The sequence below is a fragment of the Ylistrum balloti genome, unplaced genomic scaffold (genome assembly GCF_031769215.1).
Source record: "Ylistrum balloti isolate Yb309-2 unplaced genomic scaffold, AGI_CSIRO_Ybal_v1 Utg371316, whole genome shotgun sequence".
In the NCBI taxonomy this organism is placed as follows: domain Eukaryota; kingdom Metazoa; phylum Mollusca; class Bivalvia; order Pectinida; family Pectinidae; genus Ylistrum; species Ylistrum balloti.
Window position 1 is genome coordinate 157,664 of NW_026782702.1, and position 12,751 is coordinate 170,414.

The 12,751-nt window shown below is 39.3% G+C and overlaps 1 protein-coding gene across 1 annotated transcript in view; it reads left to right on the plus strand.

The window, feature by feature from the left end:
- The first annotated feature begins 42 nt into the window (after positions 1-42).
- Positions 43-12,751, plus strand: part of LOC132561960 (propionyl-CoA carboxylase beta chain, mitochondrial-like) — a 67,273-nt gene continuing 54,564 nt past the window's right edge. The window contains exons 1-8 of the mRNA XM_060226679.1: positions 43-249; positions 1,830-1,943; positions 2,506-2,574; positions 2,953-3,009; positions 5,075-5,188; positions 5,540-5,600; positions 6,302-6,351; positions 10,885-10,926. Of these exons, the coding sequence (XP_060082662.1) occupies positions 43-249; positions 1,830-1,943; positions 2,506-2,574; positions 2,953-3,009; positions 5,075-5,188; positions 5,540-5,600; positions 6,302-6,351; positions 10,885-10,926 (714 nt within the window). The remainder of the gene's footprint in view (positions 250-1,829; positions 1,944-2,505; positions 2,575-2,952; positions 3,010-5,074; positions 5,189-5,539; positions 5,601-6,301; positions 6,352-10,884; positions 10,927-12,751) is intronic.

The following is a 12,751-nucleotide window of genomic DNA, read 5'->3' on the forward strand; positions in this document are numbered from 1 at the left end:
ATAAAATGATCGTTGACCCTAAATGACCCCAAACTCAACAACATGGAGACCTTGACGAAGATGTCGAGATGCCTCCTGCGACAAACCGCAATTTATCGACAATGTCGTTGGTTTTTACAGAAATCATCATACAGTGTTGTGGCAGGGAGTGCGGGACACACCCTGAGTGTGAGGAAAAAGGTTGACGATCTCAGGGAGAAGGCGTTACAGGGAGGCGGCGCCAAGAGGATCGAGAAGCAACATGAAAAGGTAGGTTACTTGAAGCTGACGAATCCTGCACATCTCGGCACCTACTTGATGCTAAAATTTCTAACTATTATTTATATCAAATTAGAATCTAAATATGTATACACACATGGATTTATTCGTCAGCTTGGGAACATGATGACACTCTTATGCTGCGAAGGCCAACAGTCCACATGCCCGTTAATCCGAACATCCCAGGGTAGATTTCAACCATAGGTCTGAAAGATCATTGCATTTATATAATCATTTATTAAATTCAGAACGGTGCTTTGACCCATAGGGACCTCTGGGCAGGGGCCAAATGGGGAATTATAGTCAATATTTTGCTTAAAAAATCTACTCCTTCTTAATGCCTGGGTTGATTTCAACCATATTTGGTCTGGAAGATCATTGCATTTGGGAAATCATTTCTTAAATTCAGAAAATTGATTGGCCCCTAGGAACGGAGCCTGGGATGGAAAGTAAGTCAATAATGTGCTGCAAAACACAACACTCCCTTAATGATTGAATGGATTCATTCAACATTTGTCTGAAACAATATTAGTGGTGAACAATTATTTCTTAAATTCAGAAAGTCGATTTGACCCTTAGGGACTTTGGGGCGAGGCCTCAGAAGGGAAGACCCGAAATTAGGTAATATTTTAAAAACATCAAACGAAACCGGTAGACAATATAATGAATTATCATCTCGGAACCCTTAGCTTGTTGTGATTGCTTCTTAATTCTTAGATAATATTTTGTTTCAAAACACTTGTCTTTCTTAATTCTGGGGTAGATTTCATCCATATCTGATCTGAAACATTATTAGGGAGTGGCAATGATATTAAATGTGCATGAACTGATCTTGTCCTGACCAGATCATATTTTCAGGTTTGGTCCAGAATCCAACATAACTCATCTTGAACAATTATTCTGAACTTCTAATCCAGTTTCATTCACACCATTAAGAAAACTATTTGGAGTGTAATTTGTTAAGTAAAAGAAACACATAATATATTGTGTTTAGGTCATCTGATCCAAAGGGTCAGGATGACCTTAGCCATCATGTTTTTTCTGTGCGCTGTGCATAAACTTTCCATTCAAATGACTTCTTCTCCATAACCAGAAGGCTCATGGTACAGATATTGGGCCTGTAGAATGATAGGATGAAGGACTACCAAGTTTGTTGATATGAATGACCTTGACCTTCTTTCAAGGCCACATGGGGTCAAATATGTTAAAATCTTTCAACAAGTAATAGATCCTGAGTCATGTTATTTGTGTGGTAGCATATATACAAGTTGACAAAAAATGTTTATACGAACCAACAATGACAATGAATCTAGGTTTCATTTCAAAACTGGAAACACCAGGGTAGAACTGTATTCTACAATTGATGATTGTTAAAAGATCAAGGAAAATAAATGGTATGCCCAATTTAGTGTTTCATTGTGAATTAAGTAAAAAAAAAAACAAAAAGAAAACAAGATACATGTTTGTATAATAAACTACTTTGAATGGTAACTCAGGCATGCTTTAATTAATGTATCAGTAATGTCATTGGCAGAATCATTGTGCTGAAGAAATGTTGTAAATTGTTGTAGGGAAAGCTGACTGCAAGAGAGAGAATACAGCTACTGATGGACCCAAACTCATTCATCGAATATGACATGTTTCTGGAACATAACTGTACAGACTTTGGAATGGAAAAGGAAAAGGTGATTTAGATACACAACAATACATTTGTGTAACATATAAACCCCTCCAAAGAGGAGGATCAACTTAAGTTTACCAATTTTTATTTGTTTCGATGTATCAACCAATTCAATGTGCTTTAATATTACATACATATTTATGAAGTGGAAGTTTTTTAAGAAACTTTCTGAATCCCCGAAATTTGCCAAATGTTGCATATATTGAGGCTTTAAACAAAATGGGAAATTGAATTAAGAAGATAATATAGAACATTTTGAGGTCAAGTTTTTTTTTTATTTAAATTTCATTTGTTGGTATAAACTTTTTATTTCAAAGCATTTCACACATTAAATTGACTGTACATATTGAAGACAAGAATGGGGCCAGCTCCCTTAATAAGAAATATGTTTAAATGAGTGGCCTTTCCATGGCCCTACAGTTATCTGTTAAATGCTAGATCATTGTTCTATGTTTGTTAATGTTGTGTAGCATTTCACATGAAAACAATTAAGATGAATAGGTATTAAGGAATAAGATTACCAGAAAAAAATGAGATATCATGGACTCAATGAAATATGTTTACAGTACCCAGGGGACAGCGTGGTAACAGGACGGGGCACAATCAATGGCAGGACCTGTTTCATCTTCAGTCAGGTATCTCTCTTCTTCTTTTAATATTTCTCAATGTTATGTGACAATAAATGTAATACGCTGTCAAACTCAAACTATCAACTTATTTTTCTATTGGCTTCCACTGTAGACTATCCTCATCATGACATTAACTTTGATGTCAGTGATAATGTCATTTGATGTCAATAAGTGATGATGTTATATGATGTCAATAAGTGATGATGTCATACAATGTCAATAAGTGATGATGTCATATGATGTCAATAGTACCTTAACATATATAAGTGTGATAACTCCAGGTGTTTTCTTATTGATGTCTCTACCTGATTTTGATTATCTTGTATATCTTTTAATTTTCCTAGATTTTAATCTTCAGCTACAAATAAATCTATTTTGTTTCAGGATTTTACAGTTTTCGGAGGTAGCTTGTCCGGAGCTCATGCTAAGAAAATCTGCAAGGTAAGAATACTAGGTCATCTGTATAGTCAGATAATTAGGTCACCTGTATGGCCAGATAATTAGGTCACCTGTATGGTAAGATATTTAGGTCACCTGTATGGCCAGATAATTAGGTCACCTGTATGGTAAGATATTTAGGTCACCTCTATGGTAAGATATTTAGGTCACCTGTATGGTCAGATAATTAGGTTACCGGTATGGTCAGATAATTAGGTCACCTGTATGGAGCCTCCTACTAAAACTAGCACTATGACAGCCAGTTCCACCCTTCTGAGGAGAATACAAGTTGCTCCCTCACGTCACCAGAATACTGACATTGGTCAGTGAGACGATGCCTGGCAACAGGAGCTGTTGCAGACGAAAAACCTGTAAACTAACTAACCAAACAAAGATCAGATAATTAGGTCACCTGTATGGTCAGATAATTAGGTCACCTGTATGGTCAGATAATTAGGTCACCTGTATGGTCAGATAATTAGGTCACCTTTATGTTCAGATAATTAGGTCACCTGTATGGTCAGATAATTAGGTTATGAATAAATAAATCATTAGATGGCCATTTAAGAGTTTTGAAAAGGATGTAATGGTGTATATTTCACATAGCACAAGTAAACATTACATGTAATTGCGAAATAATTTAACTAACACAGTGAAGTTTGGTGTAAAAAAAGGTAAATAATTTTATAGTGGGACTGTCTTGAAGGATAAAAGTATAGTACTAATTGCTGAGTCAGTAGAAAAATTCCAGAGTGGGGCTAGGGCAAAGGAAGAAAGATTCTTTATAGACAGAGGTTTAGCAGGAGAAGGAGATGAGAGATGATGAATGTCTAGATAGTTGATTTGGTGGTGATAAGTGTGATGTAAGGATAGATAACTGTTTGTGGACGATCTTGTACTTTACAATCAGGCAAGAATCACAATCTGCCAAACTATGAGGGCTGATTGATAAGTTGTGAGCCTTGAACTGAAGAAGTTAAGCAGGGATGTCCTTTTTCAGCTCTACTATTCCCTGACTATTTAAAACTGTGTACCAAAAGACTGGTGTCATTTGGTCAGTTTATGTCGAAGAATTAGCATTCTAAAGTAAACAAGGCAAATGACTTTTGAAAAATTTGCATGAGAAAAAACTAGCACAAAAGGACATCCATACTGATATGGTAACAACACTAGGAAATGACACCCATTCATATGCTACTGTGAAAATATGGGTGGCATAATTTCAGCATGGCATGCAGAGCTTTGGGGGATGATGCCCATACTGGAAAGCCTGTTACTGTTACAACCCCAGAAATGCTCAATAAAGTGCATGGTATTACTGTGATTGACAGGAGTAACAAAGAGATATATAGCCAGTACAGCTGTGATTCCTCAGGAAAGTGTGCATTCCATTCTTACAGAAGATCTTGCACTGAGAAAGATCCCAGCCCGTTGGGTACCAAGACTTCTGACAGTTGATCAGAAGCACACCAGGTAGACTTTGTTGTATGTTATTATGAAGGTTTTTGAGGCAGACCCTTCTTACTTTCTGCAGAGGTTTGTGACTATGGATGAAACATGGGTCCATCCTAGGGTTGTAGCTCACAACTTATTAATCAGCCCTTGTACAGATATCTATCTGTTTGTTGACAATCCTATACGTAGTCAGACAAGAATCACAACCCTATGTGCCAATTTACACCACTGTAATTGGTCATGCTGGATATATTTCTGTGGCAGTTAGTTACAAATCTGGAAGTCCAACATTGCATCAACTCTATCTGATCTATGTCGCATTTGAGGTAAGGATCCCATATTGAGCTGTTATATTCAAACTTCAGCATCACCAGGGCATTTTTCTTGATCTTGGTGGTGGTTTATTTTACATAACGCCCCAGGAACTGCAGGGTACTATTGGCACTGAAAGTAATATTCCCCCTCCTCTCCTCTCACCCCACCCCCCTGCCCCTACATCCACCCCCAACCCCCATTCCCAACTTCAAGTCATAGCATGAACAAAGATGGATTATTTAAGCATGTTACAAATTGTTTTTGATTGTTTTAATGAGGTTGTGACTTGTGACTCTAGGTAATGGATCAGGCTATGCTGGTGGGTGCCCCTGTGATTGGCCTTAACGACTCTGGTGGAGCCAGGATACAGGAAGGAGTCGAATCTCTTGCTGGATATGCAGATATTTTCCAAGTAAGAAATCGGCAATATCACACCAGTGTTTAGAAACATGTATTTATTAAAATTTGATTCAAGAATTTTACTTTAGAAGGGCAGATGTTAAAACCATGGTACATTGTATCTCACAAATTTTCAGGTTTGATTTATTTATAAATCAGTTGATCTACTAAAACTTAATTTGATGACATTGTACCAAGTAGTAAATTGTAGAGAAAATTTTATCAGCTGATATCAACTGATATTTTTAATGTCATATCTGCTACAGTAAACTTTGACATAAGGAGCAGGGAGATTGAGTGGTAAAATATGTTGACAGGGAAGTATTGGTATTTTTTTGATATACAAAGTTTGTTTTATTTGCAGAGAAATGTGAATGCCTCCGGAGTGATTCCACAGATATCACTAATCATGGGCCCCTGTGCAGGTAGTTTGTCTGATCATGTCTGCTGCTTGTGATTGACTGTCAATGTTGGTTTAAAAATCATCTTATTACACTATGCTAGTACAGGAGGGGTGTACGGTAGTACAGGAGGGGTGTACGGTAGTACAGGAGGGGTGTACGGTAGTGCAGGAGGGGTGTACGGTAGTGCAGGAGGGGTGTACGGTAGTGCAGGAGGGGTGTATGGTAGTACAGGAGGGGTGTATGGTAGTACAGGAGGGGTGTATGGTAGTACAGGAGGGGTGTATGATAGTACATGAGAGGTGTATGGTAGTACAGGAGGAGTGTATGGTAATACAGGAGGGGTATATGGTAGTACAGGAGGGGTGTATGGTAGTACAGGAGGAGTGTATGGTAATACAGGAGGGGTATATGATAGTACAGGAGAGGTGTATGGTAGTACAGGAGGAGTGTATGGTAATACAGGAGGGGTATATGGTAGTACAGGAGGGGTGTATGGTAGTAATTTTACTTTTGAATGTGTGTTTGTTATTTCTCATGAGACAGCAGATTTTGCTCACACCACATGAACACCCCAGAATTGTAGCTGGGAGTTATATATTATACAGATAGAGAACTTTTATACACATTTTGTGTTTTCTTGTTAACAATCATCAAGTAAACAAAGTGAGATTGTTGTTATTTACTTGTGATAGGTTGTAAACAGATTCAAATTTTCTTTACAGGTGGTGCAGTGTACTCTCCAGCACTTACAGATTTCACATTCATGGTTAAAGTGAGTTATCTCCCTTGTTCTATAAAACTTCCGTATCATTACTTAAAAGAAGTATTTTGTTTTCTTTTAACATAACAAGACATTTGTATTTATGTTGTTTGGAAACAACATTATTATCTTTGATTTTCTTTGGTGCAAAGCAGCTGAAGACAGTGAAACATATTTGAAAGGAGGGGACCTTAGAATAAACTGGTGCTTGCCTTTTTGATGTACAGCACATCAACCCCAAAACCTTAGAAATGTCAGAGCAGAAATGATTTTATAGTTGTAATATCATTATAGATTATTACTGATATTTTGAAATAAAATCTCTTCAGGTTCTTTGGGTCTCCTAAATAGGTGGGGGTGGATTGTTGGAGTCTGAGTGATCCTCGGGACCAGAGTGATCCTCGGGACCAGAGTGATTCTTTGGGCAAGTGTGATTCTTGGGGTCAGGGTGATTCTTTGGGCTATGATGATCCTTGGAATGAAGCATTCTCGGAGCTAGTTTGATTCTTGGGGCCAGTGTGCTCCTTGAGATAATGGGTCAACAATGTATATGAAAGGAGGTCCCTTGGGGTCCAAAAGTCTTCTGCTCCTGATTAAGTTGTGCTAGAATTGAAAAATGTTGCCTGTAAATAGTAAATATCTACTTCAGGTAAGACTATTAGTTATTATTTAAAACTCTAATCCATTGACAGATCAGATGACCATTAGACACATGGTCCTCTTGTTTCCGTTAATCTGTCAATATTCCCCACCTAACATGCTCGCCAGGGATATTGAATCGGGCTTTGCCCATGTGTCTGTCTGATGGGGTTTTCCGGGCTAAAACTTGCCATTCAACTAATCTCTATGAAACTTTATATGTATCAGGTTTGCACTTTTTGTGTACTTTGTTATAGGTGAAAAGTCTTTTTCTTTGTTACCTTGGAAACTTAGTCAGAAATTAAAAAATACTGTTTACAAACTTTTCTGGGTCATATTTGAAAACTGTTCTGACGACTTGCACTCGTTTGATATCAATGAAAGTCACAAAAAATCTGCATAGTATTGTCATTAGATAAATCCATGTCTGTTTGGATGTTCATACCAAGAGCTGGGTTTGGGGATGATATACCATGCTTTGTGGCTCTTGGTTGAATCTAGTACTGAACTCCTGGTGTGTGTGATACAGAAATTCCTGGTGTGTGTGACACAGAAATTCCTGGTGTGTGTGATACACAGAAACTCCTGGTGTGTGTGTGACACAGAAACTCCTGGTGTGTGTGACACAGAAACTCCTGGTGTGTGTGACACAAAAATTCCTGGTGTGTGTGATACAGAAACTGCTGGTGTGTGTAACACAGAAACTCCTGGTGTGTGTGACAGAAACTCCTAGTGTATGTGACACAGAAACTCTTGGTGTGTGTGACACAGAAATTCCTGGTGTGTGTGACACAGAAACTTTTGGTGTGTGTGATACACAAACTCCTGGTGTGTGTGTGTGTGTGAAACTCCTGGTGTGTGTGACACAGAAACTCCTTGTGTGTGTGTGTGACACAAAAAGAAACTGTTGTGTGTCCTGGTGTGTGTGACAGAGAAACTCCTGATGTGTGTGATACAGAAACTCCTGGTGTATGTGACACAAAAGCTCTTGGTGTGTGTGATACGGAAACACCTGGTGTGTGTGATACAGAAACACCTGGGGTGTGTGTGACACAGAAACTCCTGGTGTGTGTGACACAGAAATTCCTGGTGTGTGTGATACAGAAATTCCTGGTGTGTGTGGTGTGTGTGATACAGAAACTGGTGTGTGTGATCCTGTGTGTGTGTGACACAGAAAACTGTGTGTGTGTGGTGTGTGTGACACAGAAATTCCTGGTGTGTGTGACACAGAAACTTTTGGTGTGTGTGATACACAAACTCCTGGTGTGTGTGTGTGTGTGATACAGAAACACCTGGTGTGTGTGACACAGAAATTCCTGGTGTATGTGTGATACAGAAACTCCTGGTGTATGTGACACAAAAGCTCTTGGTGTGTGTGATACGGAAACACCTGGTGTGTGTGATACAGAAACACCTGTGTGTGTGTGTGTGTGACTACAGAAACTCCTGGTGTGTGTGAAACTACTAGTGTGTTTGATACAGAAATTTCTGGTGTGTGTGATACAGAAACTCCTGGTGTGTGTGATACAGAAACACCTGGTGTGTGTGTGTGACACAGAAACTCCTAGTGTGTGTGACACAGAAACTGTTGTGTGTGATACAGACACTCTTCGTGTGTGTGACAGAGAAACTCCTGGTGTGTGTGTGTGATACAGAAACTTCTGGTGTGTGTGACACAGAAACTCCTGGTGTGTGTGATACAGAAACTCCTGGTGTGTGTGACTCAATAACACCTGGTTTGTGTGACACAGAAACCAGTGTGTGTGATACAGAAATTCCTAGTGTGTGTGATACAGAAATTCCTGGTGTATGTGTGATACACAAACTCCTGGTGTGTGTGTGTGTGTGTGTGATAGAGAAACTCCTGGTGTGTGTGTGACACAGAAACTCCTGGTGTGTGTAACAGAAACTCCTGGTGTGTGTGACACAAAAATTCCTGGTGTGTGTGACAAAGAAACTCCTGGTGTGTGTGACACAGAAATTCCTGGTGTGTGTGTGTGTGATACAGAAACACCTGGTGTGTATGATACAGAAACTCCTGGTGTGTGTGATACGGAAACACCTGGTGTGTGTGATACAGAAACACCTGGGGTGTGTGTGACACAGAAACTCCTGGTGTGTGTGACACAGAAATTCCTGGTGTGTGTGACACAGAAACTCCTGGTGTGTGTGACACAGAAACTCCTGGTGTGTGTGATACACAAACTCCTGGTGTGTGTGATACAGAAACTCCTGGTGTGTGTGATACAGAAACACCTTGTGTGTGTGTGTGACACAGAAACTCCTAGTGTGTGTGACACAGAAACTGTTGTGTGTGATACAGACACTCTTCGTGTGTGTGACAGAGAAACTCCTGATGTGTGTGATACAGAAACTCCTGGTGTGTGTGTGTGATACAGAAACTTCTGGTGTGTGTTACACAGAAACTCCTGGTGTGTGTGACTCAATAACACCTGGTTTGTGTGACACAGAAACCGGTGTGTGTGATACAGAAACTCCTAGTGTGTGTGATACAGAAATTCCTGGTGTATGTGTGATACAGAAACTCCTGGTGTATGTGACACAAAAGCTCTTGGTGTGTGTGACACAGAAATGTGACACAGAAATTCCTGGTGTGTGTGATACACAAACTCCTGGTGTGTGTGTGTGTGTGTGATAGAGAAACACCTGGTGTGTGTGATACAGAAACTCCTGGTGTGTGTGATACAGAAACTCTTAGTGTGTGCGATACAGAAACTCCTGGTGTGTGTGACACAGAAACTACTAGTGTGTTTGATACAGAAATTTCTGGTGTGTGTGATACAGAAACTCCTGGTGTGTGTGATACAGAAACACCTGGTGTGTGTGTGTGACACAGAAACTCCTAGTGTGTGTGACACAGAAACTGTTGTGTGTGATACAGACACTCTTCGTGTGTGTGACAGAGAAACTCCTGGTGTGTGTGATAAAGAAAATCCTGGTGTGTGTGACTCAATAACACCTGGTTTGTGTGTGATACAGAAACTCCTAGTGTGTGTGATACAGAAATTCCTGGTGTATGTGTGATACAGAAACTCCTGGTGTATGTGACACAAAAGCTCTTGGTGTGTGTGACACAGAAATTCCTGGTGTGTGTGATACACAAACTCCTGGTGTGTGTGTGTGTGTGTGTGATAGAGAAACACCTGGTGTGTGTGATACAGAAACTCCTGGTGTGTGTGATACAGAAACACCTGGTGTGTGATACAGAAACTCCTGGTGTGTGACCCAGAAACTCTTGGTGTGTGATACAGAAACACCTTGTGTGTGTGACACAGAAACTCTTAGTGTGTGCGATACAGAAACTCCTGGTGTGTGTGACACAGAAACTCCTGGTGTGTGTGACACAGAAACTCTTAGTGTGTGCGATACAGAAACTCCTGGTGTGTGTGACACAGAAACTCCTGGTGTGTGTGACACAGAAACTACTAGTGTGTTTGATACAGAAATTTCTGGTGTGTGTGACACAGAAACTCCTGGTGAGTGTGACACAGAAACTGGTGTGTGTGATACAGAAACTCCTGTTGTGTGTGACACAGAATTTCCTGGTGTGTGTGTGACACAGAAACTCCTGGTGTGTGTGACACAGAAACTCCTGGTGTGTGTGACACAGAAACTGGTGTGTGTGTGACACAGAAACTCCTGGTGTGTGTGACACAGAAACTCCTGGTGTGTGTGACACAGAAACTCCTGGTGAGTGTGACACAGAAACGGGTGTGTGACACAGAAACTCCTAGTTTGTGTGATACAGAATCCTCATGTGTTTACAGCAATATGCATATTTCAGTGGGAAATTATTATCTTAAATTTTGGTTCTCATTAAAAATTTGGGATATTAGACATGTGATTTATAGAAGGTTGTTGTGATATTATGTTCATCTGTTTCAGGACACATCATATCTGTTCATTACCGGTCCAGATGTTGTCAAGGTAGGTGATACTTTAATGTCATAAAAAATCTAAATTCCCACTTAGCTGTCAGTCTGTTTCAGTGTGTTTCAGATGATGCTTAAGAACATGAAGGAATGTGCTAAAACCATAAGAAATTCTCTGCCAATTACTCCTGGTTCTGAAACAAAGGTCTGTTATCTTTCACTACAGAACTATTGGTGTTGGAGTTGAGGCATGAGGTATAATAGGTCAGTCTTTCTGTTAATGATTTTTTCAGGTCCTAATTACACCTCACTGCTGTTAAGTCCTCCCTGATAACCCTGTAGACAGATTGGGTAGTAGGTAAGTGATAGGACAGTCTGTGATTCTTTGAGTCAGGTGTAAATTAGGTCAGACATAAACAAAAGGACCTGGTGTTGCCATTAACACCTGTATAGAAAAACATCAGCCGGCAGCCATTATCTCTTGGGAGATAAAGGAAGGCTGCAGCAGACAAAATACTGAAATAACCATACAGTGTGTGAGGTTCCTTGTTTACCTAAATCTGATTAATGGTCAGTGTTTCATTCTTAATAAGGAGTTATATAAATAAGTCTGTAATAACCCTATTTATACTGCGGTCAGCCCAGAGGGCCATTAAATACAAGTCTGAGATGGGCTATACAATCATAGTGTAACTGATATGTAAGTTAATATAAAACTGTTGATAACTCTGGGAAATTTGTTGTGTAATGACCAATGCCCCTCCCCTCATTTTCAGCACAACAAACGCTTCATTCTGTGAAGGATTCTCATTAAACTTCACACAGTTATAAAGCATGTTCAAATATCAGGATTGTTTGGCCTAGAACAAGGTCACTATTACTATTTTTAGATAAATTGTTAGCTCTAGCAGCTTCATTTGATCTGTACAAGATTCTGATAAAACTGACACACTTACAAAAAGACCATAACATATTATTACATATCGGTGATGAAACTGTATGTCACATTGTCATACTTATAGTAGGGAACATGTATTGCTTTCGCAACACTCAGTATGCTTGTTTTTAATTGACATCTGTCAAGAACGTTCAACGATTTAAGGGCTGTTCCTACTGTCAGCATGTCATCACATGTGTGAAGAAAGTTTTCTCTCGAAGTCCTACAGGGAAAGTTTCAAAGGGAAGCTATTTGTCTAGAGTCAATCAAGTTAACCTACAGTTTTTATCGAAGTGGAGAAGTTGTTTAAAGTCAGTGACCAATTGGTTAAGATAGATATATTTATTAAACACCATGAAATCTCTGTTAGTTCCTTGCTGCATTCAGAATGGCTGATTTTCAGGTGTTTAGGTCAAGGTCATTAGGTAATTTTTGTCCTAAAAACCCAGCCTCTACTTTGTTGCAAGTAGGTAGTACAAATGTTACCTGGTCTGGTATTATGTTCAGACATTGTCTGGTATATATGTACTGACATTGTCTGGTATATATGTACAGACATTGTCTGGTATATATGTACAGACATTGTGTACAGACATTGTCTGGTATGTATGTACAGACATTGTCTGGTATGTATGTACAGACATTGTCTGGTATGTATGTACAGACATTGTCTGGTATATATGTACAGACATTGTCTGGTATGTATGTACAGACATTGTCTGGTATATATGTACAGACATGTCTGGTATGTATGTACAGACATTGTCTGGTATGTGTGTACAGACATTGTCTGGTATAGCTGATATCCTTTGTCAGAGCTGGCTGAAATCTATTACAAGTAGAACAAGATATATGGATGGTGTATATTAGAATTTAATAGATTGTACTGACATGGACATGAAAAGAAATTAAAAGTCCCCTTTTAAAAAAATGTCAGTTTGAT